Here is a 27,830-nt window from a genome sequence, read left to right as displayed (position 1 = left end):
CAGCCCCCTACCTGCCCCCATACCTGAGCCTCTCCTTCCACTGGGCTCCATTCGGGGGGTTGCCTTCTGGCCGTGGGGCATCTTGGGGGGCTTGTGGTCAGGGGTGGGGGCTGGGCCTGGGTGGGCCTTGCTCCCACAGTCCAGGTCAGGGATGGCCTTCAGCAGCTCTGCCTGTGTCTCCTCCAGAAGCCGGTTGATGTCCTTGGCGCTGTACTGGGTCAGGGCTGCCCGCTTCTCCTCCCAGTCCCGCTCGGCAGCCTTGAGAGGAGGGGTCGACAGTCAGGACTGAAGCAGCTGCCCTGCTCCTGGACCTTTGGGGCCTCAGCCATCATGCAAGGAATGGAAAGGAAGCCTCCCGTTTGGGCCGAGCCTCGGGCTTCTCCTTGAGTATTACATGCTTTCCCTGTGAGCCTGGAATACCACCTTCATTACAAACTACTCTTGGGATAAACTTAGACCTGCTTTTAGACATTCTATTCTGTTTCACTGAGCACATAATCTACTCTTATGCTAACACCACACTGCCTTGATTATCATAGGTTTATAATATGCTTTTCTGTCTAGCAGGACTAATGTCACCCTCAATATGCTTCTCGGACTTCCTCGTCTCCCAGGAACAAGTCCCCACGTGTTGGCACTTGCCAATCTAGGACGGTGGTGAGAACGTGTGAGCCTAGTTCTGGCCCCCCCCATGCCGGGCCCAGCACCTCAACAGACACAGCCTTGTCCACGCTTCTCTTGCCAGGAGTGTCCAGGCCTTTGGTGGGGTTGCCCGCCTTCGGGGTCGGAGGGGCCCCCTCGGTTGGCCCGCTCATCTCGTGGAGCTTCAGTGGAGGGCTGGGGGGTGGCATTTCAAAGTCTAAGCTCTTGTTGAAGTCAGTCTCGGCTGTCACCTTCTTGGGGGACTGATTCAGGAGGTTGCTGGGGGGTGGCCACGCACCTTCGTCCACTTGCCTGGGGTTGGGAGAGTTGGGAGCAGCTGTGAGGCCTGCAGGGTGGTGGCCCCATGGGAGGGAAGCCTGGCCTGGGGGAGGTGGGGTTTGAGGAGGGTTCTGGGATCTTGCAGGACAAGTGGAAGGGCCTGGGGAGGAGTGACTGCATCCGGCAAATGGGAGGGCCAAGCCTACAACATGCACGGGGCCACAGGTCAGAGCTGAGGTGCAGATCCAGTCGGCACACCAGTGAGCTTTGTGGCAATTGGGATAAGGGGTCAGGTTGACCTATAGATCTAGCTCAGTGTGTGACCCCACTGGGAAACTGGAAGTCAGAGATAAGAACTCAGGGATAGAATGACCTTCGGATCTGGGCCAGCGTGTCTGTGACCCCACGGCAGCGCTTGAGTAGCCCATCCAGGCGCTGTGGCTCCTCCTTCAGGAACTTCACTGCCTCCACCTCCACACGCAGCACTACCCGCATCTTGCTCTGCAGGCCTGGGAAGTGAGCTGAGGGGAAGGGAAGGAGTGAGCTGGGGAGGGAGCAGCTCCGAGGATTGGGAGGATGGGCAGTGGGGTCGGGGTAGGGGTGCCCCCAGGCTCACCCTTGAGTTCAGTCAGCGTCTCCCCGAGCTGCTTCAGCACCAGCGCCTTCTCTTCCAGCTCGGGCCCAGGCACCAGTCGGTGGTTGTGGGACACGTCCCTCTGGATCTTCTCCACCGACTTCTCTAGGTCACTGCAGCCACAGAAAGACCCTTTCAGCCCCTCTGGCCCCAGCCCAGCCCCCTGAAATTGGGCAGCTGGAAAGAAATCAGGCCACCAATCAGATCAAAATTAAAAGCCATCCTCCAGGCCACAAGCCCAAGTGAAATCAGAAAGCCAAACTTCAGAGATGAGACTTCAGAAGCACTCCCTAACAGGTGCCCTGGGTCCCCTCTTTGAAGTTCTGATCTTTAGCAACATCAATCCAAATCTCCCTCCCGATAACTTGCATCCTCTGATACTCATTATGCCAAGGACACAGCAGAGAAATTGGCAGCTTTTCAGAGAACTGGAGGCAGTTGCATGTGCTCCTAAAGAGTCTCTTCGTTTTCAGGGTGGCACTGCCACGTCCATCTACCTTTGCTCAAGTGATCCAGACACTCAGCCTCTTTCCTCAATGACAAAGCTGCTTTCAATTTTCAGATGGTTTATGCTGAGCTTGTGGGGTTTTTTTCTTTTTTTAAAATTTATTTATTTATTTATTTTTGGCTGCATTGGGTCTTCGTTGGTGCGCTCAGGCTTTCTCTAGTTGTGGCGAGCGGGGGCTACTCTTAGTGGCGGTGCACGGGCTTCTCACTGAGGTGGCTTCTCTTGTTGCAGAGCACAGGCTCTAGGTGCACAGGCTTCAGTAGTTGTGGTGCATGGGCTCAGTAGTTGTGGCTCACGGGCTCTAGAGCACAGGCTCAGTAGTTGTGGCGCACGGGCTTAGTTGCTCTGTGGCATGTGGGATCTTCCCGGACCAGGGCTGGAACCTGTGTCCCCTGCATTGGTAGGCAGATTCTTAACCACTGCACCACCAGGGAAGCCCTTGTGTCATTTTAAAACCCTCCATATTTCTAAAATGTAAATCAGACCACCAAGTCACCACCACCTGTTTTGAACCCGAAATGGATCCCAACATTTTGAGGCTAAAATCCAAACTCTTCAATGTAGCCAAGAAGGGTATGAGGGTAGTAGTTGAAAATTTGGCTCTGGAGTCAGACAGATCCAAATTCCAATCCCAGCTCTGCCCAACCCAGCAGAGATCTTAGACAAGTTACTGACTGCCTCCAGGTCTCAATTTCCTCACCCAAAAAAATGGGGATGGTAAGAGTTCCTCCCTCCTGGGGCCACTGTGAGGATTAAATGAGCTAATGCAAGGGGTCAGTCCTTGGGAGCTGCTCTTATTTTCCCTCCAGCTACATCCACTGTCCTCCTCGTCTGGCTTGCTTCTGTTTAGAACCATCCAGAATTGCTGAGGTCCTCGTATGTGCTGCTCTCCCTGGGCCTCTATAATGCCATTTCCTCTACCTAGAACACTCCATTTAGCACCCCCCCACACACACACACACAGGCACGTACATGTGTGACTAACTCCCACTCATCCTCAGGTCCCAATGGGAACCTCTCCCCTCTTCCCTACACTTGGGGTTGGGGGTCTGCTTCCTCCCTGGAGCTCCTGTTTGCTGGGCTAAGCAACTCTAGGCAGGCAGACACCATGTCTTTCTGATTCATCTCTGATTTCCAGCACCTGGCATGGTGCCTGGAGCAGAATAAATGCCTGGTAAATAATTATGGAAGGAATGAATAAGTGAAAGAAGGAACTCTGCCCAGGTAGGTCATCTCAGTTGTGTACTTGAGTCACTGATGTCCCTGACCCACATGCGGGACTCTACATACATTCCTGTCAAACCCCATCTGTTGGATTTCAGCTCAACAATCCATGTAGGAACAACTTTTGAATCTCAGTTCTACCATCCAACAGATTTGCTCCCCCTCAAAGCTCTGTGTCATCAGCAAATCTTATCAGCATGCTTTATACATCTTCATCCAACTAGCGGGTGAAAAGACAGATCACACTGGAGCCAAGGACAAAATGCTGTGAGTCAGCACTACCAGTTAAAGAGCTATCTTGTACTAAGTGCTTACGGCTTGCCAGGTGCACATTCATCTCCTCACTTTCTTTACCTTATTTAATCCTCACAACAAATCCTGTGAGTGGGAACCATTATTACCTCCAGTTTACACACAGACAAACAGTAGCTTAGACACTAGACTACATTTCCCAGCCTCTCTTGCAGGTAGAAGTGGCCATTCGACTGAGGTCTAGCGAATGGAATATGAGTGGAAGGGGTACATGCTGCTTCCAGACCTGGCCCCTAAAAACCTCCCATGTAAGCTCCTCCATGCTCACTTCCCCTTCCTGTTGGTTGAAAGACAATGACCCTGTGGATAATCTTGGAAGACACATATTGAAGATGGCAAAACCTCCATTAGTCTGGGTCCCTGAATGACTGCATGGAGGAAAGCCATTCCGCTAACCCACCAATACTGTTCCATGAGAAAGAAAGGTATATTGATTACTTTTGAACCATTATACAATTTGTTACAGCAGCTAACCTAACTAATTAATTAGCTACCCTAACTAAGCTACCCTAACAATGGGCTTTGGCATTAAAAAAAACAAAAAGAGGCTCAGAGAGATTAAGTAACTTGTCCAAGGTCACACAACTATTTTGTGGCAAAGCAGGATCTCCTGTCTGACTTCAGCCATTGGGTTCTGCTGCATCTCCCTCCCACACTGGACTAACATCACCCCACACCCACCCGCTGTCCCACCCAGCCTTCACTCCGCCATACGCAAAAGAACAACTCTCTTTTGTTGTGTGTGATACCTGACTGGCTCAGGGTGGGCCAGTTTTGTAAAATGGTCACTCCCAAACATCACTCTGCAGAGGAAGGGACCTTCATTTAAAAGAGCACTCAGGTAAGCCTTCAGGAGGAAATAACACTGCAACTCTCAGGCAGAAGGGACAAGGCCCCCCTTAGGCTCAATTAGCACCTCGATTTTCTGATCATACCATCTGCCAAAGTTTGGGGGCCCATAACCTGGGCAGGCTCTGCAAGTGAGTCCAGACCAGCCCAAGTCTAGACACTGGGATCAGAAAGTAGTGGGGCTTTCCAGACCCAGATTTAGTTCTAGAGGAGTTGAGAGGTGAGGGTCAGGACAGAACCAGCTATATAATTTGGGGGTCCCAAAGCAAAATGAAGATTTTGCCCCTAGTTTAGAAATTAAGAATTTCAAGATAGTGACAGCAGAGCATTAAACCAAGCATGGGCCTTCACAAGTGTGGGGCCCTGTGCGATTACACAGGTCACATGCTTACAAAGCTGGTCCTGGGTTGGCTCACATTATGCTCCAGAGGCCAAAAGGTCTCAGTCAGCAGAGGCTTTCCCTAAGGGCAACGTCTAGACAGAGCTCAAGTGCTTGGCTAGAAGGACAGGTGAGTGAGCCAAGCTGAGTGAAGCACCGAATCAGCCTTTACTTCCAGCAGGATGCCAGGGCAAAAGGAAGGGGCAGAGTGAAGCCGAGCAAGAGCAAGTGTACAGGGGCTGCAGCCAGAGCAGGGGTAAGGATGGGCCTGCTGGCTGACTTAATGCCAGGAGGCTATGGGAGATGGGCAGGGACGTCCCCCTGGCCAAGCCGAAGCCACTGCAGCGCTGGTGTGCAGCCCAGGCCCCACTCAAAAAAAGGCAGGAACTCCTTTCGAAGTAGATGGAGAATCCTGCCGGAAGCATATATCAGCCCCCAAGCTCTCTCAAGTGAGCAGTCCGAGCAATGGGTTTGATAACAGGGCAGCGGGTAGGGAGTCTGTGTACTCCTGGAGAACTGAGGCCCCCAGGAAGCTGCGGACCAGACACTCATATGACAGGAGCATAAATACATCCTTTCATCCCTTCTGCCTCTGTACTTTTATATTTCCTTTTATTTTCCTTTAATGTCTCAGTAAAGTTCCTTTTGAAAATTCCAACCCCGCTCCTCTGTGCTGAATAAAAAGGGGCAAAAAGGGGACAGGAAAGTTGGGTAAATGGAATTCCCTGGGTAAGGGGGGATGGCAGCCATCAGTCTACTTGGAGATCTGACAAGAGTTGTCACTCAGCTGTCACACTAGGGGTGATGCAGTGGCTGCCACCAGCTTATTTCCAAGTGGGATGGCCCCTTATTTCATCTCAGCCACAAGGGGTCATGAGAATCTTTGCCCTGTGCATCACTGAAAAGCACATGTACTTATAGGCTGTGAGCCCAAGACTGAGGAGCAGGGACCCTTTTCAAGTAGTGCCTTGCAAGTGATACAGCCAATTATGACCTTGGTGAGAAAGCTGGGCCCCTCTGAGCAGCCTCCCCGGCTCCGAGTCGCTGACCAGTAGAATCCAAGTCCTCTCTGGAAAGAATTGCGAAAATCTTAATACTGGGCACAGGTGAGGAAGCTGAAGTGCAGAGACGGGCAAAAACTGTCGTGATCGAACAGCCTCTCAGTGTTGGGGCTGGACCTCAGGCCCCTTGTGCCCTATGCCACCAAGAGGGAGACCAGATGGAGGAGCAGGGCCTCTGTCTCAGACCCCAGGGACTGACCAGGGAAGGCTGCAGTGGGATGGGTCTGCTCACTCAGTGGATGGACAGCGGCAGGCAGCTTCTCCCTTCAATGGTGCCAGACAATCGAATCTTGGCCAGACAGCCATTTGCTAAATTTGGATCAGAGGACTGTCTTCTGTTAACCCTTCCATGTCTAAGCATTTGGGGGTGGGGTGTTCTCTATTCCTGGAGCCCTGTTTCAGCTGCACTAGGACGGGAGGAGGGTTCTCCTTGGCTATACCTGGTCTCAGAGATCAGAGACTTGGAGTGGTGGCAACTGTGACTGGTCAGCACCAAGCTGACCAAGCTGGCCACACCTGAAAGCTCCACCTGAATACTCGAGGGTCAGCTTGCACGGGTCACAGGCCAGAATGAAAGCAGGCAGAGGGCAGAGTGACATCGGGCAGCTGGACGCATGAGAGTAAGGCTGCAGGCCACGGGGAAACCAGACTGTGGACCATTAGGAAGCAAGACCATAGCAAAAGCAGGCATCAAGCCAGAAAAAAAGAAAACAGGAATTGTGCCAGATGGTCAAAGGTTTGTGGGTCACAGAGAAATCAGGCCACAGAGGAGAAGGAAATCAGGCTTCAGAACGTCACCTGTGATTCAGAAAGAAGGGAGCTTCGCCTCCCCGTGAAACCAGGTTGCCGGCCACCCAGGCCGCACCCCCAGCCCTCCCTCCAAAGCTGCGCCCAGCCTCACTTGAGCTGCTGGGTAATGAGCTCCTCGTCGTTGAGGTAGCGCAGCCGCTCCTCCTCCACTAGGGTGCGCTGCCGCTGCAGCGGGTCCTCCTGCCGCCGCGCCGCCTCCGACACGCGCATGCTCAGCTCCGCCTCCGTGCCCTTCAGCAGCGCGCGCAAAGACTCCAGGTTCTGTAGCTGCGGGACGCAGACGGACCAATAACGGGGGTGGGAGGGAACGGAGGCGCGCAGCCGGGAGAGGGCTAGGAGGAGGCAGGCAGAGGAGAGCCCGACGCGGGGCAAGCTCCATGGAAGATACCAATGCTCGGCTGTGGCCGTGAGCAGCAGTGAAAGGGTGGGATGGTGGGGGGGGGGGCACAGGCCGAGGGCTTAGTTCTGGGGAAGAATAGAGGCAGGAGGAGAACGGCCTGGGATAGTGGAGGGAGGAGTGCCAAGTTGGGCCGTGCAGAAGGTGCAGCTGCATGGCCGTGGCGGTTAGCTGCAGCGAAGGGGTAAGATGGTGGGGGGCGGAGGACAATGTTTCGTCTGGGGAAATATAGAGGCAGGAGAACGGGGTAGCGGATATTTGGGGGGCAAGGGGTGGCCCTACCTAGGGCCCTGCCCACCTTGCGGCTGCATGGCTATGGCTTTGACGAAGGACTCAAGCACTGGGGTTTGATAGAGCTTCCGTGGCTGGGCCGGGAAAACCGAGTTCTAAGGCCGTGTTGGGGCAAAGGTGGGGGTGGGCGAGATCTTACCCATTGCCCAGATGGCAACTCTCTGCCCCCTCTCCAGCCTGTCTCTACTCATTATTCTCACCTGACGGGCCCTGGGATACTCTCGAGGAGCGGGCACAGCGATGCCAGGCTCCTGACTGGTGGGACCATCTGCCAGGCGGGGCAGGCCCGGGAAGACTGTGCGGGCTGAGGAAGGGAGAGCTGAGGGGATCTGGGGGAAGGGCTTCCGCCCAAGGGAGGGGAGGGGGTAGAGAATGCGGGGCAGGAAGGGACGGGGACTGCCCTGAGGGATACTGACAGGAGAAGGGGGCTCAGTGAGGTGGATTGGGGCTTCCGGAGAGCGGTGAGGATTCAGGAAAGGGGCAAGAGGGCTCAGTGAGGGGAACCCGGGCGAGGGATGGGGGCTTGGTGAGGGAGTAGAGACTCAGCGTGGTGGCGAGATCGGGGAGGGTTTCTGAGAGCAGCCCAGTGAGCGGCGGAGGGCCTCGGGATGGAGCAGACTCGCGGGAAGGAGTTTCGTGGGCGGGTCCTGGCGGGGCGGGGTTTGAGGAAGCGGGGTACAGGGCGACGCCCCGGAGAGGGTGGTACCTGGAGCTTCCGCAATTGCTGAAGCTGGCTGCGCAGGTCATTGGTGCTGTTCTGCAGGCCACGCAGGTGTAGCTGCATCTGCAAACGGTTGATGGCAGTGGGCTGCCCCGCAGGCGTGCTGCTGGCCGAGGGCGGGGGAGGGCCGGACACTGGGGTGGCCCCGCTGCTCCGGCTGCCTGACCCGCAGGCTGCAGACAGGGACCACGAGGATGGGAGAAAGGGAAGAAATCGTGAGCCTGGGGTAAAGTCCTCCCCACTCCTGACCCCACACAGCAGCCACAGAGAGACGTGGCTCTGGCTCCCTGCCCCAACTAGTGGTCAGCCCTCTGCGAGGAGCAAAGCGCCGGAGCGAAGGCATCTTGGTCTAAGGTGACTAATCATTTATCCATTGAAGCCTGGTGATGTAGCCACTTTACAGATTAGGCATCTGAGGCTCAGAGAGGGCAAGAACCTGTGGGGGAGGGGAGAAGGGTCACTCACGTGCTGAGGGGGTGGCTGCTCCATTGGAGCCTTCGATCTTCTCACTGTGGCACAGGGGAAAGATGGCCATCAGGGGGTCCAGGCCCCAGACTGTCAAAGCTGGGTGAGAGCTTAACATAAACTCCTCCAGTCCCCTGATCTCAGGACGGAGTCCCAGAGAAGGGAGGCGACTCACCCAGGGCAAGATGATGAGACACTGGCTGAGCTGAGCCCAGGGCTCCTGCTGCTCGCTTTCCCTCCCTCTCGCCCAGTCACATGCCTTGGCAGCGGTTTTGGGAGAAGAACCTCACCTGGGGGTCTCTGGCTCCGAACCTCGCAGTAGGGCACTCTGCACCAGGCCGGTGAGGCTGGCAATTTGCTTCTCCATGGCCTCCATGCGCTCCCTGGGGAAGACGGTGGCTTTGAGCAACCCCATCTCTGGGCATGGGGTCCCTCCTGCCCAGCGCCCCATTCCTAAGATTGATAATTAGAGGAAATACCATTCCCTCCCCAGCCACCAGCACACAGACAATTCAAAGGGTCCCACTGCCTAAGGATCCACAGCCTACCCCCAACATTGGAAAGGCCCTTCCCCATCTGACAGTCACCCCCTCCCTCTCCAGACTCATCTCTCATCACTGGCTCCCTAATGGGCCCCACCAGGCCACTCTGGGTCTCTGCACATGTATTCCCCCTGCCAGCATGCCCTCCTCCCTACCCTCTTCTCTGAAGCCATCCCAGAGCCCCCAACAGCCTTGAGGAGTACACCCTCCCAAGGGAAGAACAAGTATTTTTTGCTGTGTCTCCGTCACTAGGCAGGGCAGGAACCGTGTTTGCTCAGCTTGGCATAAACAGTGGCCAGTGCAGTGCCTGGCACACAGGCCACAAGAAAGCTGTGTGAATGGATCGTTTCTTCTCATCTCTTAGCAGTGCTGCTTGAGGGCAGAGGGGGGCAGCTCAGTGCCCTGGTTACTTCCTCCAGCCTTGCACCCTTAGCAGGGAGCTGAATGATGGGCAAGAGTTCCCCAGCTCGGAGGCTACTTAAAGAAATGTGCCTCTCTCCCCATCCCCACTTCTTACCAGCACCCCCTCCCCAGTGGACTTCAGCCGGCCCTGTGCTGGACAGCTCTCATGGCGGCACATTCTGTGTCTGAGCAGGAAAGGCACTAAATAAAGAGTTCTACTTCAGCCTCAGTTTTAGTTGGGGAAACTGAGGCTCAGGGACCGGATGCAAACCCAGGTCTCCAGGGTCCTTGTCTGGGGCCCTCTCGTCCAGCTCTCAGGCCTTGCAGATGAAACGTCTTTCCAGTGCCTTCCCTGCCACGGCCAAGATACTCTGGCGACCCCTCAAGGCTACTCCGGGTCTACAGGGATTCCCGGGTCTCAGAGTCCAGGACACAATCTGCCACGGACTCTGCCGTGCCCCCTCTCCCCACCCCACCCGCGCAGCCCCGGGCCTCGCCAGCGTCCCTCACCTGGTCTCCGTGTCCTTGGCTGGCACAGGCGGCCCAAACCCAACGAGCGGGCGCTCCCCAGGCCCGGGGAAGAGCTCGGGAGGGGGGGCTCCAGCCGTTGAGGAGGCCCCGGTGCTGCGGGTCTTGCCTCCGGGGCTCTCGGCGAAGACCGACGAGGAGCCTGAATCCTTGCGGAAGGACTGGCGCACCGGCGAGCCGCGGCTGGGCGGCCCCGAGTAGGGGCTGTGCGGCGGCGGGGGGCCCCCGGGGGGCGCAGCCACGTCGGCCAGCTTCTGCGGCGACGAGGGCGGCAGGCGGAAGCCGTAGCCGTCGCCGTAGAGCGGGCCGCCTCCGGCCGCCGCCTTGTACAGCGAGTCCTCCAGGTCGGACTGCAGCGCGGCGGCCGAGTAGGTGCTGAGTGAGCGCACCGAGCCGCGCTTGTACAGGCCACCGGCGCCCGGGTAGGCGAATGGGTCGCCGGCGGCCGCGGCCAGGCTCAGGCGGCCCTCGTGGAGCAGCCCGTAGGGGTCGGCGTAGAGGCCCTCGCCCTTCACCAGCACCATGCCGCCCGCCTTGCCCGCCAGGTCCTCATCCGGCTTCACGTCGCGCCGCTCCAGGATGGCGCTGGGGCTCGGGCTAACGCCCGGGGCGGCGGGGGCGCTTCCCAGCCGCTCGGCCGCGTGGTGCACGGGGCTGCCGGCGTAGGAGGGCGGGCGGCCCCCGGCGTACGACAGGCGCGAGCGCGACGGCGAGCCCGACGGCAACCCCGACGGTAGCCCCGGCGGCGGCGAACCGGAGGCCAGGTGCGGCGCCGGCGACAGGTTGTTGAGGCGCCGCGTGGGCGACGACTCCCGCGACGCATACACCATCTCTCTCTGTGCAGAAGACAGCCCCCGAACCCCACAGGGCTGGTCACAAAGGGGGATCCCTTGCTTCTTACTTGAGGAGCCAGCAGCTCCCCCCTGACGCTTAGGAAGTCCCTTCTGTTCTCTGCCTTCCCACCCGCCTGCTGCATCTTGTGCCCCTTTCCCTTCAGGGCTCCCAGCACGGAGGAAGAAGTGGTGGAGGGAGAGGCACCAGAGGAGCGACCCCCAGCCCACCCTATGGTGGGGGATGGGAAGCGAAAAGGTAAGGGGCGGTTCCTGAGAGAGGTCTCCTAGAATATTTAGAGGCGGGTTCTAGAAATCTGATCGGACAAGAGGGGAAAGTGGCAGATGAGGGGAAGGACTCCTCCCTGACTCCACAATTAATGGAGGCCACCCTCTGCTTCAGCCTCCACATTCCCTTCTCCACAGCTGTCCCTGGTAACAAGTGACTAGACTCTGTGCTCCTGGACCCCATCTGCCCAGCCTCCCCGATGCCCTGGGCCTCCCCAGCCATACCCGGAGGTCCCCGTTGGTGAGGTGTGAGCCAGGGAAAGCGGCGTAGAGTGGCTCCTTCCTATAGATCTTGATAATACTGCGGTCCTGGATGTCCCTGGGGGAGGGAGGGGTGCAGAGGGTCACCATCCCCCAGCCCTGTGATGAGGAGGGGAAGCTACTCCAGGCACACGGAAGAGGGGTGGCCAAGAAGGGCCACGAGCCCCAACCCCTTCCTAACTCCTTGCTCAGTGGATCTCGTGCCTCGGGCTGCCTGCCACCAACACACACACACTCAGCAGCTTCCACCCCGTACACCTCCTCGGCCTCACGAGCCATTTTCAGGTTAGCTCAAGCCAAGGCCAATCAGCAGGGGTGGATGATTTAAAGGGAGGGGGTGGGGCCGGGATGACCGAAGAAGGGGGCGGGCCGGTAGGGCTCCGGGAGGAGAGGGGAAGGGCTGAGGTTAGGTCAGGAGGCGGCTAGGGAATGACCTGCGGCGTCGAACCCCCCTCAGAGGAGGAGTCTGGGGAGGCCCACCCCATCCCCCCCGGGGCCACGCCCACCGGACGTCCTCCAACTCGTAGAAGACGTTGCGAGCCTCGTCCTTGATGAGGATGGCTGTGTTGGGCGACTTCAGCATGCCCATGGTGAGCTTCTGCGGGAACATGTGCGCGATGAGTGCGTGCAGCGTGTCCAGGCTGCTGACCTCGTGCGTGATGTGCACGCGCCGAGTCTCCTCCCCGAACTGCAGGAACAGCACCCCTGCGAAGGAGACGCCGCCCTCGCTGTCAGGGCGGCTATCACCACCACGCCGGCGGCCCGGGGAGCCTTGGGGAGCCGCGCTGGTCCCGCAGAGGCAGGGTCTGAGGCCGGATGCCGCCCCGGAGTGCAGGTGCACCCAGGCACTCCTCATGCTGCCGGCCTCTTAAGGCACCTCCTCGACCCCAGGCAGGTTGGAGTCTGGACGAGGAAATGGAATTGGGGGCAGGAGCAGGTGGGGCAGAAACCGAGAGTGAGTGGTTGCTGAGGGGGAGAGAGGTGAGAAGGGAGGGGATGAAGGAAAGGGGGGCTGCTGAAGGGGGTGAGAGAGAAGCCTAAGGGAGAGAGGAGGCTTGGAGAGAGAGGGACAGGGCAGGGGCTGCTGAGGGAGAGAGAAGTGAGGGAAGAGAGAAGTGGAGGAAAGTTGGGAAGGGAGCCGCAGAGGAGGGAGAGGCCTTGTGGGGAGGAGATTGCTGGGGGTAGGGGGTAGGGGGGGGAAGATGGGTATGGGGGAAGGGAGCCAGAGGCTTACTAGAAAGATGGTTGAGGAGAGAGGGAGTGATGAAGGGGATGGAGAGGGCTCTAGGGTGAGCAGAGCAGAGGGAGGAGCCAGTAGCCTGGAGGGAAGATGGGCAGCAGTACCTGGTGAGCGCAGCTTGGTCTGGCTGGTTGAGCGGGAGAGGGGCAGGCTCTGTCGGAAGCGGTTCATCCTACTGAAGCCCAGGGGCAGCTCCGCCTCCGACATGGTCTCCAGTGACTCAGCCGAGGCGTATGACAGCTTGGCCGCCTGGTCTGCCAGCCCAGGCTGGGCTCCCTGAGTGTGGCGCGAGCTGCGGGTCTGCAGGGGCAGGGCGGGGCAAGAGGAACCAGGAATGACCCCTTCTCTCTGCCCACTGCCCCCATCCAGGCTCAGGGAGCCCCAGCCAGCCAGCCAGCCAGCGAGACACACACACACACACACGCACGCACGCACGCACGCACGCACGCACGCACGGGAGGGTCTCCTGGATTCCAGACTCGCTGTGTGGCTGCAGGAGAGTTCCCCAACCTCTTGGGGCCTTGGCCTCCCCAGGACACCCAGCAGGTAAGCAGTGGGCAAAGGACTCAGGCACCCTGGGAAGCCAGACAAGAAACCATCTGAGCGGGAGCCATGGGCACGCCTGCTATTTTAAGCTTCCAAAGAACAACAACACAAATTTGTCACCAAGGTGAGCAGCAGAATCGTTGAGCAAATTGGGGCATTAGTTCCAGACATTAATTAAGCGGCGGATGCGCGAGCGATGAACTTATCCTTCATGGAGTTCAGAGGGTTGGGGTGGGGACGGGAAGCAGGGAGAAAGCAGAGAGCTAGGGACCCCAGGATCCCAGCTCTGGGAGGTATGGGCCCTCACAGAGCTGGGAACAATGTCCTGGACTTAGAGTGACTGGGAGAACAACCCCAAACCTCCCAAAGCCAGGTGGACCCCAGTTTCACACAGACTACCTGCCTAGTACATGCAGTGCACATGCTCAGCCCACACGAGCACATGGCATAAGTGCCAGGCCTCAGCCCCTCCCTGCATGGTACATGCTGCCACACAGCCAACCTGCCTGGCTAGCCTCCCAGAAAAGCCTCCTCGAGTACCAACATAGCAGCCCCTTGCCCTGAAGCCACAGCTGAGGGTGATATCTGGCTGGAGCTAGGGAAGGGTGTCACCCAGTGACCATTCCCTGCCCCAGGGACAGCTCGATTACTCTCTCCTCGGGAGAGGGGACACCCTGATTTCAATTGCATATCAAGAGCCTACTTTTGGCTGAAAGCTGGGGCTGTCACTCAGGGCCACAGCTCCTGTCAGTCTGCCCCAGCCCCTCCCCTCAAACCTGGTTGCTGTCAGAAACCCGTCTATTTAAGGGAGAAAGATACTGAATCAGATCTACATCATTCCCTGTTATGTAACATTATATATATATTAGATGTATCACACATATACATGTTATCAAGAAAAAAATCATGTTGCCCAATTGTATTTTTCTATAAAATAAATTGCCTATCTTCAACAGCAACAAATCATTCAAAACCATTAACATTGGTTATCTTGGGGTTGAGACAGAGCATTCCCTTTCTACTTTATACATTTCTCTGCCGGGTGAACTTTGCACAATCAGAATGTATCATTTTTATCATTTTTTAAAAAACAGTAAAAGTATCTCTAAAAAGGAATTATTTATTCTCCTCCTCAGCTCCCTCCATCCCCAAGTCCTGATTAACCCCTAATTAATCTCCATCTTCATATTAACTCAATTTAATGTTTTAGTTGGATTAGCACTCTCGAAAAGACAGAGCATCTTCCTCTGATGGACAGTGTGCCCAGCTGTCCCCAAAGTGTCCTCAAGGGCTTGGAGATAGAGCAGGTCAGATTTGGGGACATTAGCGGGCATCCAGCCTCAAGCACAATGCCTGGACCAGCGGGTGGGCATGGTTCTGGGGAGGAGGGAGGCAGCGTAGCAACTGCACCCACTGGGGGGATGCCTGTGCCCAGACTTTGGACCCTGCAGCTCAGTTCTAGGCTGATCACCAGTGCCGACCTACGCCCTTCTCTCCTCCCAGTGTGGGGAACCAGGCCTGGTCTGGTGGTCATGAGGTTGCCAGGCAACTGGAAGGTCAGTGGTTGCCAGGCTAGTATGGATGAGGGGCTACAGAATTCAGGCAAAATGAGGCAGCTAGCAGGGATGAAGAGTAGGGGGTGGCCACAGTGCCTGGGGGGCACAAGTCAGTTGCCAATAAGAAGATGGAACAGGGGCCAGAATGAAGGAGGGGCAGGGATCCTAGGGACTGAGAAGGCAGCCCAGGGAACCCTGCGAGAAGAGATGCCCACATTCCCTGCCCCACCAGTTCCTGTTTCCATCCTGGCCTCCTGGGCACCTTTCCATTCTCACAGCCTTTGTAGAAAACCCTCTTGAGAAGAGAGAAAGCCCATTAGCATGTCTCTCCAGCCCTGGGCTGGGACAACAGAGCAGAAAAAAAGTGAGACATCCAGAAGGACTTCCTGACTAGAGGGAGATGGCAAGAGAACAAAACAGTAATTTAAGCGGAGCTCTCCAAAGATAGGAAGGGGCTTCCCAAAGATCGGAAGCAGTGAGCACCGGTCCCTGGAGATGCTCCAGTGAGGAACCGATGACTCCTGGTCAGAGATCAGGCAGACGGAACCCTGAGTGGGGCAGTCAGACTAGGATCTGAGATTCCCAAAAGCTGTCCACAGGCTAGGACAGAATCACTTGGGAGCTTTTAAAAACACTCTTTCCAGTGCCCCACATTCACTAAATCTGAATCTCTGGGACTTGGAGCCTGGGGTTCAAGGTTTTTGACAAGTTCCCAAGGTGATTCTGAGCTGGGAATCAAGTCGGTATCCAGAATGCTAGTAGCTAATGAGGTAAGGCTCACCATGAGCCAGGCACTGTGCTTAGGACATGCAGTCTCGTGTTTCTTCTACCTTTACAACAACTCTATGAGGTAGATACTGTTCCATTTTATGGAGGAGAAACCAAGGCTCAGAGAATTATGTAACTTGCCCCAGGTCACCCAGCTAGTTAGTAGCAGACTGGAATTCACCACCAGACAGCCTGGCCCTTGGCCCTGTGCATTGAACCACTACGCTCTACTGCTTCCTCCAAAAAGGCTATATGCCTGATGCCACGACTCTACAATTCCGTGATTCTCTGATTCAAGGACTTTTCTCTGGGAGGATGCATGCAAACAAGACGCTTGGAGCAAGATGACACTGGGGGAGTCTGGAATGTATACTTCCCACCCCCTGTCATGATGCCCAGGATTTGAGGGACCGGAGACTCCAGGATGCAAGCAGCAGTCTAACTCAGTTTGGTTCTGAGTCTGGTGCCAGAGAAGAGGAGGTCCAGGAGCGTGCTCCCTCGGGGGTCAGCAGGATGCCCTTGGAGGGGACAGACATCTCTCCAGCTGTGGATGGTCCAAACCCTCCAGAGGAGGCAGGAAGGCACCATCCCTGAGCCCAGCCCTCCACTTGGGCAAAGGGTTTGGAGGTGTAAGTCTGTGGGTCTCTTGCCTGGCACTGACCAGCTCCCCATAGTGGAAAGTAAGAAAGGGATGAGGGGCCCATTCTAGTCACAGGGCCTCCCTGGAAGATGAAGTCTGAGTTCAGAGAACAAGGCCCTCAATAAGATCATGAGGTCCACTTCCCTCCCCTGGAGCCAGCAGTGCCTCCAGGCTGGGGAAAATGCCTCTCTCATTCCCAAACGTTCTTTACGTCCTGGGGAAGCCTGAGCATCCCCAGCCCAGATCCCCAGCAGGGGTGGCACAAACTCCCACGCTGGATCCACAAGCCCCTGGCAGGCGAACCCAGGCTCTCTCAAAACAGCAGACCCAGCCTGCAGTCCCAAGGCCCACCACCCACACCAGACGGTCCCTTGCAGATGCACAACCTTGTGCAAAGCATGTGCGGGGAGGGGCAGGGGCGGGAGAGCACATGCGGTTGTCACGGACGCAGAAGCACCACGCACTGACCTTGAAACTCCAGTAGTTTGGCTGCTGATGGAAATAAGAGAAGAGATGGTTATGCGGGGGCGCTGGGAGGAGAGAGTAGGGCCAGGGGCAGGTTAGAGACCCTTGGCGCTCAGCACTCAGCCCTGGCACGTGGGCCCTCCACCCTCCCAGGAACAGGAAGGAAGCCATGCCTGGTACATCCCATTGTCTACGGAAGCCCGGCATGGCCCTGAGCGGGCTCCAGGCCTGCTGCTGGGGGAGGGGAGAACCATCATTCCAGACGTTTATAAGCCACGTAACTGTCCTCAGAGAGTTACAGGCAGGAAAAGACGCAGATGACCATGATACAGGGGACACGTGAGACACTGGCAGAGCTGAATCGGAGCTGCAGGGTCAGAGAAATGGCATCTGGTTGTGGCCAGCCAGGGAAAACTTCCCGGAAGAGGTGGCATTTTTGGTGAGTCTTTAAAAAATGAACATTTTTGGTGGGTCTTTAAAAAATGAGCAGCTGGAGGTTGGGAGGAAGGGCCTGCTGAGCAGAGGGCCTGGGGAGGCATGTGCAGGGTGTGTTGAGGGAACAGTTCAGTTTGGCTGGGGCGCAGGGCCTGGGAAAGTAGCAGGTCAGGTTGCGAAGAAGGCCCTGGGGCCAGAGGAGCGCCCTTAAATGCCAAGCGAAAGAATTGAGACTTAACTGGGTGGACAAGCAGAAAGCATTTGTGTGAAACTGAGTGGGATGGGACTGGACCCCAGGAGGGCTGATGGGGCAGGGAGTGGAAGAGGGAGGCAGGGGGCCGAGCCCAGGGCAGGGAGGCCTGTGTAACATGATGCACCTGGGTTACAGGGGAAGTGGACAGATGCCCAGCACCCCACAGCACCGGGCAATGGATGGGGAGCCATGGACAGCAAGGGAGTGTCGGCAACGTTCTGTGGTTGAACAGATGAGAGGGGAGGGCTCCTTGCTCCCCTAGAATGGGGGCCTCAGGTTCCTCCTCATTAACAATAACCTACAGTCACCCTGCCTTCCCTGGAGACCAGAAGGCCCCTCCAGATGGCTAAGGACAAGGGAGGAGTGACCCGGAGGCCGGATTGGTTCTTGGCAAAGCTGAGGGCACCCTGCTGACCGGTGCCAGCCTCAGCAGGAAGACAGGGGCAGCAGATGGCCTGGCCCTGGGGTGCCTGGCACCAGCAGACAAGACTCCCTAGGCCTCAGAGCCACTGGCAGAGGAGAGTGACACCAAGGGTCCCTGATGGGGGGAGGACACCATGGCAGGGTGTCCTGTGCCGCCTGAATACTTTAGTGGCAGAAAGGAGTTGGAGAGGGGCCCTACTGGGATGGAGGCTTCGGATCTTTAGGGTGGGGTGATGCCAGGCTAGGGCTAGGATGAAGAGGTTTACTCACCAGGACCATTCCCTCTGGGCCACAGTCCCCACCTCTCCCCCCAGCATTTGCTCCAAGAGATGCAAAAAATAGTCACATGCCAGGCAGAGGAAGGGGACAGCAAAGTCTGTGACCTAGCCAGTGCCTGGAACTACCCATGGACACATGCCACCCCGTGGGTGTCAGGGGATGCCCACAGATGCTGAGGGGAGGGGAGGCGGGGGACTGGAGTATCAGGCTGTAGCTACAGCTGCCTGTGGCCTTGGGGAGGGGAAGGAGAGCAGAGGGAGTGGACATGTGATGGCAGGGGGTGGGGGGCAGGCCAGGCAGAGCCAGGCAGAGGGCAGGGGAAGGTTTATGATGAGAGTCATGTCTGCAGCCCCAGTGGTGATGGACGGCTCTGCAGAGAAGGCCGCCGTCCCTCATCCACCATCACCATCACACCATGTACACACAGGCCACCCACAGCGCCCTGCAACGACAGGCCCCACATGGAGAGCTGCGTACAGACGCGCAGACATCCTCCAATAATGACATGGCCACAAACACACCCAGAGCAACAAAGACATGCCCACAAAGGGACACAAACACTTGGAGAAAAGCCCTCCATGGTCAGAAACAACCCCAGAAACAGAAACTCAGAGACAGAGCTATTCATACGTGGACCATCCCCATTCATACAAAACATGCACCCCGGGCCTGCCCAGGACACTGACCTGCTCACACACACTCCCGCAAGCAGAATCAGAGAGGCCCCCCCGGCCCCTAGGGAGTCACAGAAACAGAGACATGATGGATACCCATTCACACATATGTACACACATACACGCACACCAACTGCAGAGACACACAAAGCAGCACACACACGTACAAAGAGAAAGTCTCATCCCTCCTTCCCCCCACTAGCCAGGTCATGGTGCCTCTGGCCACCTCGGTCACTGTACCATGCCTGTGATGTCCCAGACATCACGTGGCAGGTAGGTGAACACCTGATTCAAAAGAAGCAGAAGATGCCCCACCCCCACCCCCGCCCCAAATGTCAACACATCGGACTCAGTATGTGCGGACAGCTGGGGCCCACCTCATGTCTCTGGGAGGGGGACAGGGATGGGGCCTGGTTACAGCCACACTAGCTATGCCCTCAACCTGGGCCTGCCTCAGGCAACGCTGGGCACATCCATGGGGCAGCCAGACCTGGAAAGGAGGGATCAGTAGCTGGGGCCAGGGGAGAGGGCTGGGTGGCATCAGTGCCACAGAACAGGCCAGCCAAGCCCCACTAGAGGGTAAAGATGGAAGAGATGCTGTTTTTGTGCTTGGTGAACTTGGAGTGAGGCTGAGATCCGAGTCCTGGGACTTTGGGCGCTGGCTGGTCGAGTACACAGAATCCTGCCCCTCCGTCACCTCGGAAAGTGGGAAGGATCATCCTCCTTCATGTTGGCCCCACCAGGAGTGAGACACAGAGTCTCCTGGCAACTCAGTGTCCTTGGAGGGGAAAAACCATAGTAGGGAGAGGTCCTTGGGGATGCCGTCTATCCCCCGTCTCTGTCTCTTTCCAGGGTGTTAAACCCATGGGACAGCCTTGGGTGACTGAGAGCAGAGGGTTCCTCTGTTTGCTAAGGTGGGACTCTCCTCCTCCCATCTCCAGCACCCTTTACTCCTCACCCTCTTCCTGGTTGTCTGTTCCTCCCGCCCTGCCCCACACAGTGCCTGGTATAGAGTAGGCTCTCAACAAATATTTGGCCATGAATGAGTGTCAAGAAAACAGGACCAGCCGCAAGTGGAAGGGGGTATCTCTGCATACTCTAGTCTGGCACCACTTTCCATCTCCTGGCACCCAGTGGAGCTCAGCCTTCCATGTCTTTTCCCTGGGAATCTCCCAGCACCAGAAACCCCCGGAAGGAGGGCAGAGGGCAGGAAGGGCCCAAGAGAGGTCTGGCTCCCCAACCCAAGTGAAAACCTCCAGTATTAGGGCAAAGCTGTCTCCCTCCCCCATACTCAGAGAGGGGTGTCTCACCTTCCCGGAGGACAGTGAGACAGTGAAAAAAAGAAAGGGCTGAGTAGGAGAGACCCTTTGGGGTAATCACTTGTAGGGAAGAGTCTTACAGGAGCTGGGGCAAAATGAGAGGTGTTCTAGGAGGATAAGATGGAAGCCAACCCATCCACTCTGTAGGGACCAGGCTTTCAGAAATGCGAGAAGGGGAGCTTCCTGGAGACCCAAGGAAGCAGCGCCAGGGGGGTCCTCAAACTCCCTATTGAGAAGAGGAAACAGCTTCTTCCCTCTGGGGGCTAAGGAGTTAACTCCCTCCCTCCTCCACCCTAGGCGCCCTTGGTGGGGTTCTTCCCTCCCCCCTGCAGCTGGTCCTTTCTCCCCCACACAGTGCGCTGGGAGGGCGGGGCCGTGTCCCCTGGGAGCCTTAGCCCAGCCAGCTGAGGTCTCTCCCCTCCCCTGGGCAGACGTCCTCTGTAGGCTAGGTGAGTGCGTGACCCCTCCCTGACCTCGAGCCCCGACGACGAGGACGCATCTTTCGGAGAGGGAGGTCAACCTATGGGTCGCACCCTCGCTCTAGTCCCCTGGCTGTGCGTGCACCGGCGCACACACCCACCTTTCAACTCCTGTGAACACGCGTCCACGTAAACATTCGCCTCCCCCCTCCCTTGCCCCCGCCAGGCTGGGGCTCCTTAACGCCCCCCGAGGGCGCCAGCCTCCCACCGCGACGCACGTGCGCTACTCCCGGCCCTCTCCCCTGTGTGCCCGTCCACACGGTCACCTCCTACCCCTTCCCAATGCAGAGTGTGTGTGTTGGGGAGGGGGGGTGCTGCGGGACCCGCGCTGAGCGGGGGGCAAGGGCGCACCCCGGAAAGGTCATGACTTTCTGAGGCTGGGGGAGGGGGCGCCAGCCGCATTTCGGGGTGGGGGCCGGTCCCCTGCGGAAGGCTGAGAACGAGATGGGGGAGGGGAGGGGGCGTTTCTCAGGGATCCGGAACCGCAACGGCCTGCGAGCCCCCCACCCCCAGATCGCCCCTCGGAGTCGTGGGAAGGGCCCCCCATCTCCGTGCCGCCGCCCCGCGGAACCCGAGGCAGCTACCCCGGCCCCCGCAGCCGCTCCCCCTTACCTGCGGCCACAGGTGTATACGCGGGGTTCTCAGCCCCAGGTCGCGCGTCGGGCGGGGGAGGGAGGGCAGCCCCCTACTCCCACCCGCCCGGGCTCTCCCCTCCCCCGGCCGCCTCCGCAGCCCCCGCAGCCGCCGCCGCCGGTGCCCTTTGCTGCAATGAGAGAGGCGCCGCCGCCGCCGCCGAGCCGGCCCGGGCCCCGGTCGCCCCGGTAACCGCGACTCCACCTGGCGCGGCACGGCGCGCCGCCGTGCACATCCTCTCTCTGGCCCCCTCCCCGGCGCGGCCCCGCCGGCGCAGCCCCGCCAAGGAACGGCGGAGGCTGGTGGCTGCGTCGCCGCGGTCACCCGATACGCCGGCCCGCCGCCCGGGACTCGGGTTGCAGCAGGAGGGAGGGAGGTTAGACAGCCTAGTGGAAGTGGGGGAAGGGCTGTGGCTTGGAGTCTGGCCTCCGGTCCCCTCTCAGGGTCTTCTTTAGGCCCCAACCCCCAACGGTCTGGCCTAGGTTGTGTGTGTGTCCGGGGGAAGGAGAGTGGCCTGCCTCCCGACCCGCCACTCTCTGAGCTTACAGTCTCTCCCTACCGGGGTCTCTCTCGGCTGTGCACCGTTTCAGTTCTAGCTCTCCCATGACTCAATTCCCAGCCAAGTCTGGGAGGCCTAGGATGCCTAAATTTCCTCCGTGGCCTCTGATCCTGCTCTGCTGTGTGACTCTGGCATTTGCTGAACGTCTCTGGTCCTGCACTTTACAAAAAGGAGCCTCGTACCCAGCCGTGGGGAATGGGAAGTGTGATAAGCACTAAGTATAAAGTGATGACAAGATCCTGGGCACAGCCACTTTTCTCTGTACTTCAAAGCCCTGGGGTGAAGGTCCCTTCAAGCTCTCCTCTTTCCTCCATCAGAGTAGATTCCAGATGTGGACAGGCCTGGGACCCCATAACCTGGGACATCAGAGCTCACCAAGTCCAGCCTCACTTCCCTCCATCACCCCAACTCAAGACGCTCCATCCGCTCTATCCAGGGAGCGCACCGTCCTCTGCCTCTCACCATCCCTGTCCTAGCCCCACTTTGACCTCCACCGCACATGTGGCCACTCGAGACGAGTCCATCCCACTTGCCATCTAGCCTTGGGCGCAGACACATCTCTGTTCCCTAAGTTCAGTCAGTACAGGGCCAAGAGCTGGGAAAGGAAGTGGGGCTGGGTGCCCTGTGAGTGATGCCAAGCATGCCAATCTCTTGCTAGACTTGAGTTACAGACGGCTAAAAGTACCGTACTCTGGAGCCTTGTTTTTTCCTAGGCTGTCACGTTTTTTCCTTCTCCTAATTCTTCTTGAAAAAGTCAAGGCTTGCTGCCCCTCTCCAGGGGGAGCAGGGTATGCAAGGAAGGGAAGATGGCACCCATGCGACTCATTGGATTCTCTGCCACTACACCTCCTCTGCCACCCTCAAGTCAAGGCCCCCTCAGGGCTGCCCCTGACCTGCTGTAACTCTGACTCCCTGGCCCCTCCTCCCCTCTGGGGCTTCAGATGACTGTTTTTCTCCCACAGCAATGTCCAGGCCTGAGCTGGGAGCCTGAGCCCTTAGGATCCTGTCCCAGGGTGCCCCTGTCCCATCTTCCCATCAGGGAAACTGAGGCAATATGAAGAATCAGGAAATCAGTTCAGAACAAATGGCTAGAGGCCAAGGTCCTCTTCACATTTTGAAACTAAGCAGTGGACATAGCAAGAAGTGTGGGAGAGAGATATCATGAAGAACTTCCTGCTGGTGAGACATCAGGGGAGGGTTGGGTCTGCTCAGAGATGGAGGATAGGGTGGGGATAGAGGAACAAGATGATCCACAGTGGGGGTGGGAATTGGGTACAGGGCACAAGAGATTCCTGAAAACCAGTGGGGTGAGGGGAGAGGTACCCCTGTTTAAGGAGAGACTAACCTGACTATTCCCCCTCAAAAAAATTCCCTCCCCAAAGCCAAACTTTGGCACAGGTTTGGGGAGGTAGCGGTAGGAATTAGCCTATCACGGGGAGAGTACGGGGCATAGGAGTCTCCTGAAAATGCGGGCTCCTACATAAGAGAAAGGGATGCAAAATTAAAATCCTGGATATCCCCCCTCCAAAAAATATCCTCCCCAAAGCCCAAGTCTGCCATGGGTTTGGGGGGTGGGGGGGAGGCGGGTGACTCACCTGGGCCGGCTGGCCAGCCCCGGAGGGGGCGGAGTCGCCATGGAGGTGGGAGCAGAGGGAGCTGAGGAGGCACACGGGGTCCACGGTCCAGCCGCCAACCTGTGTGTGCGAAGCGGGGGACACCCCATTAGGGGGAGCGGGCAGGAGCCGCTGGGGGACTGTGACGGGGGCGGGGGAGGGCATTCCTGGGGCAAGTCTGGCACAGAGCTCACCCCGCAGGGGGACCCTGCAACACTGGCTAGTCCCTTACGAGGCTGGGTCTCTATGCAGGGCCCTGGGCCTGTTGCCGGGTCTTTCTCTCCAGTCAGGCTGGGGGCTCTTTGAGCCCAGGGCAAGGCCTTCCCCAACGGATACTCCTGAAGTCCTTGTCTTCAATTCTTGACTGCCTCTCTGGACACTCTGCAAGGGGGCTGCCCCTCGCCTGTCCCTTCTTCCAGCTCTTCACTCCCCCCTCGCTGAAGCTGTCACCTCCTACCCCACAGACTCGGGAACCATTCCGCAGGGGGCCTCACCCCAGTGTGCCTCTGTCCTGACAGCACCGCTTTCCTCCCCGCCATCTCACGGAGGTGAATTTCTTCTCCCACACCACACCTAAGGCTCGAAACCCATCCCCTCCTGATTCCTCCAGGCCCTCAGCAACCTCAAAGTCATCCGTCTTTCATTAGGTCACCCCACTAACGTACTGAGCCAGCGCTAGGCTTAGGCACCGAGCGTTCAATGTAAGTGAAACAGCCGTAGATCCTACCCACTTACTCCCCAAGGCAGGGAATGAATGAGTGAATGAATAAAGGAATGAATTTGTGAGTGAGTGGCCGTGCTTTGATTCATTTACTGAGCACCTACTCTGTGCCAGTGAGTGTGCCAGACACACAGGAGGCCCTCAAACATGCCCACGTGCTCTCTTACAGGCCTGCTGCCCCTTGAGGCCGCCATCCCGGCTGTCTTCATGTTTTTCTGGCCAAACCTCCCCAGACAGATCTGCAGCCCAGGGGTCCTGTTCCCTCACCACCTCCAACCTCCTCAACCCCTGACACTGGCCGTTACCTCACCACAGCACGAGAAAGGAGCTCTTTATACCCTCCAGACCCACAGATCCTGGCCGGTCCCAATGGTTGTTTCTCTCTCCCATCCCTCCAGACTTTAGAAGTGCAGGGGACCCTCCTGCTGGGCCTTTATCCTCTTCCTCAGGGATGCAGGACATTTCTGGTTCCCCACCCACCCCCAGCTGTCAAGGGCCCTCTCCCTTCTCAGACTCCATTCTGCCTTGGTGACCAGGCTTACCCTGGGTCCCACTACCATTTCTGCCCATATCGTGCCTAACCTCCCTTCTGAAGCTGTGGTCCCTTCAGAGTCTTGAGTTGTATATTCAGTGCCTAACAGACTTCTGCGGGAAACCCCTACCCCAGCCTCAAACTCATCTCCCCTATTCCTGTCCCCCACTCCCCCAAACGTTTCCCTCCCATCCCTCTTATTTCCCCCCAAGGCACCAACATGTCCCTGTCACCCAGGTTTTTCTGTCTTTGCCTCCTGGATCCAGGCAGCAAACAAGGCTTGTTCATCTTCCCTCCAACCCCACCCCCACCCCATCACTTTCCCTTCATCATCCCTGACACACTCTCTTCCTCCTCTCCTTTCCCTGCCGCCAGCCACTCCCTCTTGTCCCCTCCTATTCACCATCCAGAAACAGCCACGGCCCCCCTAGTCACCACCATCTGGCCCCCACACCTCTCACTGCCTCCCACCCCGAGCCCTCTGCATCAGCCAGTTGGACCTCTATGCCAGTCCTCAAACCAACACAGACCTATGCTCACCTCCCATCTCCCTACCTCCTAAAACAGCGTTCTCCCCCTCTATGACTATTAAGACCCTTTCCATCCTTCTAAGCCTAGTTTAGGTACCTCCTCCTCCAGGAAGCCTTCCCTGACCAGGCCGATCCACCTGATCTCCCCTACTCCAAACCCTCTTCCAACTGACTGTGCCCCTTATACTTAAGTTTAACCATCCTTTCACCCCATCTAGATCACAAAGGTCCCTGTCCCCTCCCCCTAAGCCAGAGCACAGAGAAGGAATCCACTGAGAGGGACCCCTAAAGGGGAGGGCCAGATCTCCTTCTGCAACTCTCCCTTATTTTAGTTGGAACTCTGCTCCCGGGAGGACTCCGGAGCTGAGAAAAGATAAAGGCTGGACAGAACTGGAGGTGACATCAGGGGCAGATAAGGTACCAGAAATGCACCAATGCGTCGTTGTTCCCTACAGTGAGGATGGGGATGGGCACACTCTCCCCCCTCCCCAGCCACACCCAGCAGTACTTGGAAAGGGGGACAGAGCCAGACAGGTGCGAGAGCAGGGACGGATACCCCAAGGCTTGATTGAAAGGATGCTGGTGGGATGAACCACCCTCCCCTCAGCCCTTTCTCCCAGAGTGGACAATGCCTGGGTCTCAACAGCCAACGTGCTGCAGCTGTCAAGGCCCCTACCAAGGTGGGACTGTAAGTAGAAAGCCAATCCCAAGAAAGAACTTTCCTACGAACAAGAAGGGCACACTTGGATGCAGAGATGCATCCAGGAACCCAAGGATCTGGGAGAGCTTTACAAACGAAGCTTCGCACCCCATAAAGAAGGAGACAGGTCCTGGACCAGAGGCAGGAGCCCTGACTCCCGTCTAAGCCCTACTGATGACAGGAGAGAAACCAAGGCACAGAGAGAGGAGTCCTCTAGATCAAAGTCACACAGCGAGTCTTGGGGGGGGGAGGAACGGGGTGGGGGAGGAGGGAGGAGGTAAAAGGCCCCAGGAATTCTGGGCTCTGTTCTTGCAGGGCTGGGGCACAGGAGACCCAGCCTTCTGAAGTTCCCAAGGCCTGACCTTCCCTTAGGGGCCATATCACAGAGGTGCCGACCCCAAGGTCTCAACTCCACCGCTGGATGGACCCTCAGACTCAGAACACTCAGTCCACGACGAGGCTGTCCCCCTCCCTCCCCACCACGCTCTTGTCTCTCCAAGACAGCCTTCCTCTGCTCAGTCCAACAGCCTGATTAGAGGCTGGGCTCTCTCTGTCCAGTCCCATGCTCCAAATTCCAGGGCTGCAGGCAGAGGTCTGGGTGCTGAGCCCCCACCGCCTTCCTCCCCAGGCTCCAGAAAAGGCCATAAACAGCAACAGGGCATCCGCTTTCCCTCCCCAGACGCCTCTCAGAATCAGGATGAGCCTGGGGACAGGGGAGCACAAGTCACACCCCCTCCCCAGCCCGGCCCCGCTCACCTGCTCCCGCATCCTGTCCTGCTGACTCCGCAGGGCTAGGGCGTGCTGGGGGTACTTGCTCTTCAGGTGGTCCATGAAGGCATCGCGCTTGCGGTCAGCATCGGCCTTCTGGAGCCCGCTGAGCGCCTCCAGGCTCTGCGCCGCGATCACCGTGTGCCGCCGCTCCGACGTGTGCACCAGCCCCACGTTGGAGAAGCGCCGGCCCCCGCTGCCCCCGCCCCCGCCCCCACCCCCCAGGGTCCGGTACTCCCGAGGGTACTCGGCATCGTCTGCAGAGAGCATGGGGGGGCTGCTCCGCTCCGGATCTGCAAGGGGGGGAGAGGGAGGACGGCAGGGTCACCGTGTGCCCGGCCTGGGACTGCCCATCTCCCACTGGGATCACTGCGAGGAGGGGTTGGCCTAAGGGGGGGCAGCACGAGGCACCTGGGGTGAGGCAGGGGCTGCCTGCCCCCCACTAGGAACAGAAGAGGCAGAAGGGGTGGCTCCCAGGAGCGTGGGGAGCGAGGGCAGTGTCCAGCTTCCTGCCCTCTGCCGGTGGGTTTGGAGGATAAGGACGGTGGTTGATGTGCTGTCCTTTGAGGCCAAGGAGGGCTTGGAAGCAGGGGTCCTGGACACCACTCTAGCCGCACAGCCCCTTCCTCCTTCCTTATGCTGGGCTGAACAGGGGAGGGAAGGGGAGTCTCCTTTTAGACGCTTCCTGAAAGCTGTGGAAAGGAGCCTGCACTGTCTTTCTTTCAAGAGCATCTTCTAAGGAGTGGGGCAGGGGCTAGCTTCCTCCCTCAGACTAGCATGTCAGGACACACTTGTCTTTAGGCTGTGGGTTGGCTTGGAAAAGGGTCAGGACTAGGAAACGGGGGAAATGAGGGCAAAGATCACACTCGGGATTCCCAAGAAGATGGAGGTCCAGGGCCTGGGACATGGGAGCCCCTTTCCCTTCCCTCCCCAGAGATAGACAGACAGACAGACAGACAGACAGGAGAGGCTGGGCACAGAGAGGACAGTGAGAGATGGACTGGGGACAAACTCAAAGAAAGCAGACAGAACAGCTCAAGCTTTCCCCCCTCCCCGGGACCCTCCCCTCCTCCCTCTCTTTCTTCAGGCTCCCTTCCCAAAACACACACAAACAAGTTCAAGACCTATAAGGGACGCACAGGGGAGAAAGTACAGTACGGAAGCAAAAAAAAAGAGAAGGCCGGGGGTTGAGGTCTCCATGCAGAACTCTGAAGCCCATCCCCACATGCCCATCAGCCTTGAGCCCTTGGCCTCCCCAGGCCCAGCTCTGCTGT

At 57.9% G+C, this 27,830-nt stretch overlaps 1 protein-coding gene across 10 annotated transcripts in view; it reads right to left on the bottom strand.

Moving 5' to 3' along the window:
• SRCIN1 (SRC kinase signaling inhibitor 1) overlaps positions 1–26,848 on the bottom strand; it is a 53,307-nt gene extending 26,459 nt beyond the window's left edge. Inside the window, exons 1-15 of one of the 10 annotated variants that reach the window (XM_057536892.1) lie at positions 26,545–26,848; positions 23,288–23,386; positions 16,642–16,665; positions 12,768–12,963; positions 11,930–12,128; positions 11,388–11,481; positions 10,027–10,880; positions 8,863–8,955; positions 8,573–8,616; positions 8,093–8,280; positions 6,790–6,965; positions 1,538–1,668; positions 1,295–1,442; positions 708–954; positions 24–258 (exon numbers count right to left, since the gene is read on the bottom strand). In XM_057536892.1, the coding sequence (XP_057392875.1) occupies positions 24–258; positions 708–954; positions 1,295–1,442; positions 1,538–1,668; positions 6,790–6,965; positions 8,093–8,280; positions 8,573–8,616; positions 8,863–8,955; positions 10,027–10,880; positions 11,388–11,481; positions 11,930–12,128; positions 12,768–12,963; positions 16,642–16,665; positions 23,288–23,386; positions 26,545–26,826 (3,010 nt within the window). In that variant the 5' untranslated portion in view covers positions 26,827–26,848. Of the gene's footprint in view, positions 1–23; positions 259–707; positions 955–1,294; positions 1,443–1,537; positions 1,669–6,789; positions 6,966–8,092; positions 8,281–8,572; positions 8,617–8,862; positions 8,956–10,026; positions 10,881–11,387; positions 11,482–11,929; positions 12,129–12,767; positions 12,964–16,641; positions 16,666–21,112; positions 21,342–23,287; positions 23,387–26,544 lie in introns of those variants that run through there. The other 9 variants (XM_057536884.1, XM_057536891.1, XM_057536890.1 and 6 more) reach the window with 9 other exon arrangements.
• Positions 26,849–27,830: the final 982 nt, after the last annotated feature.

The sequence above is a fragment of the Balaenoptera acutorostrata genome, chromosome 20 (genome assembly GCF_949987535.1).
Source record: "Balaenoptera acutorostrata chromosome 20, mBalAcu1.1, whole genome shotgun sequence".
NCBI classification, from domain to species: Eukaryota; Metazoa; Chordata; class Mammalia; order Artiodactyla; family Balaenopteridae; genus Balaenoptera; species Balaenoptera acutorostrata.
The sequence above is the reverse complement of the archived record's forward strand: the minus strand, read 5'-3'. Positions and strand labels throughout refer to the sequence as shown.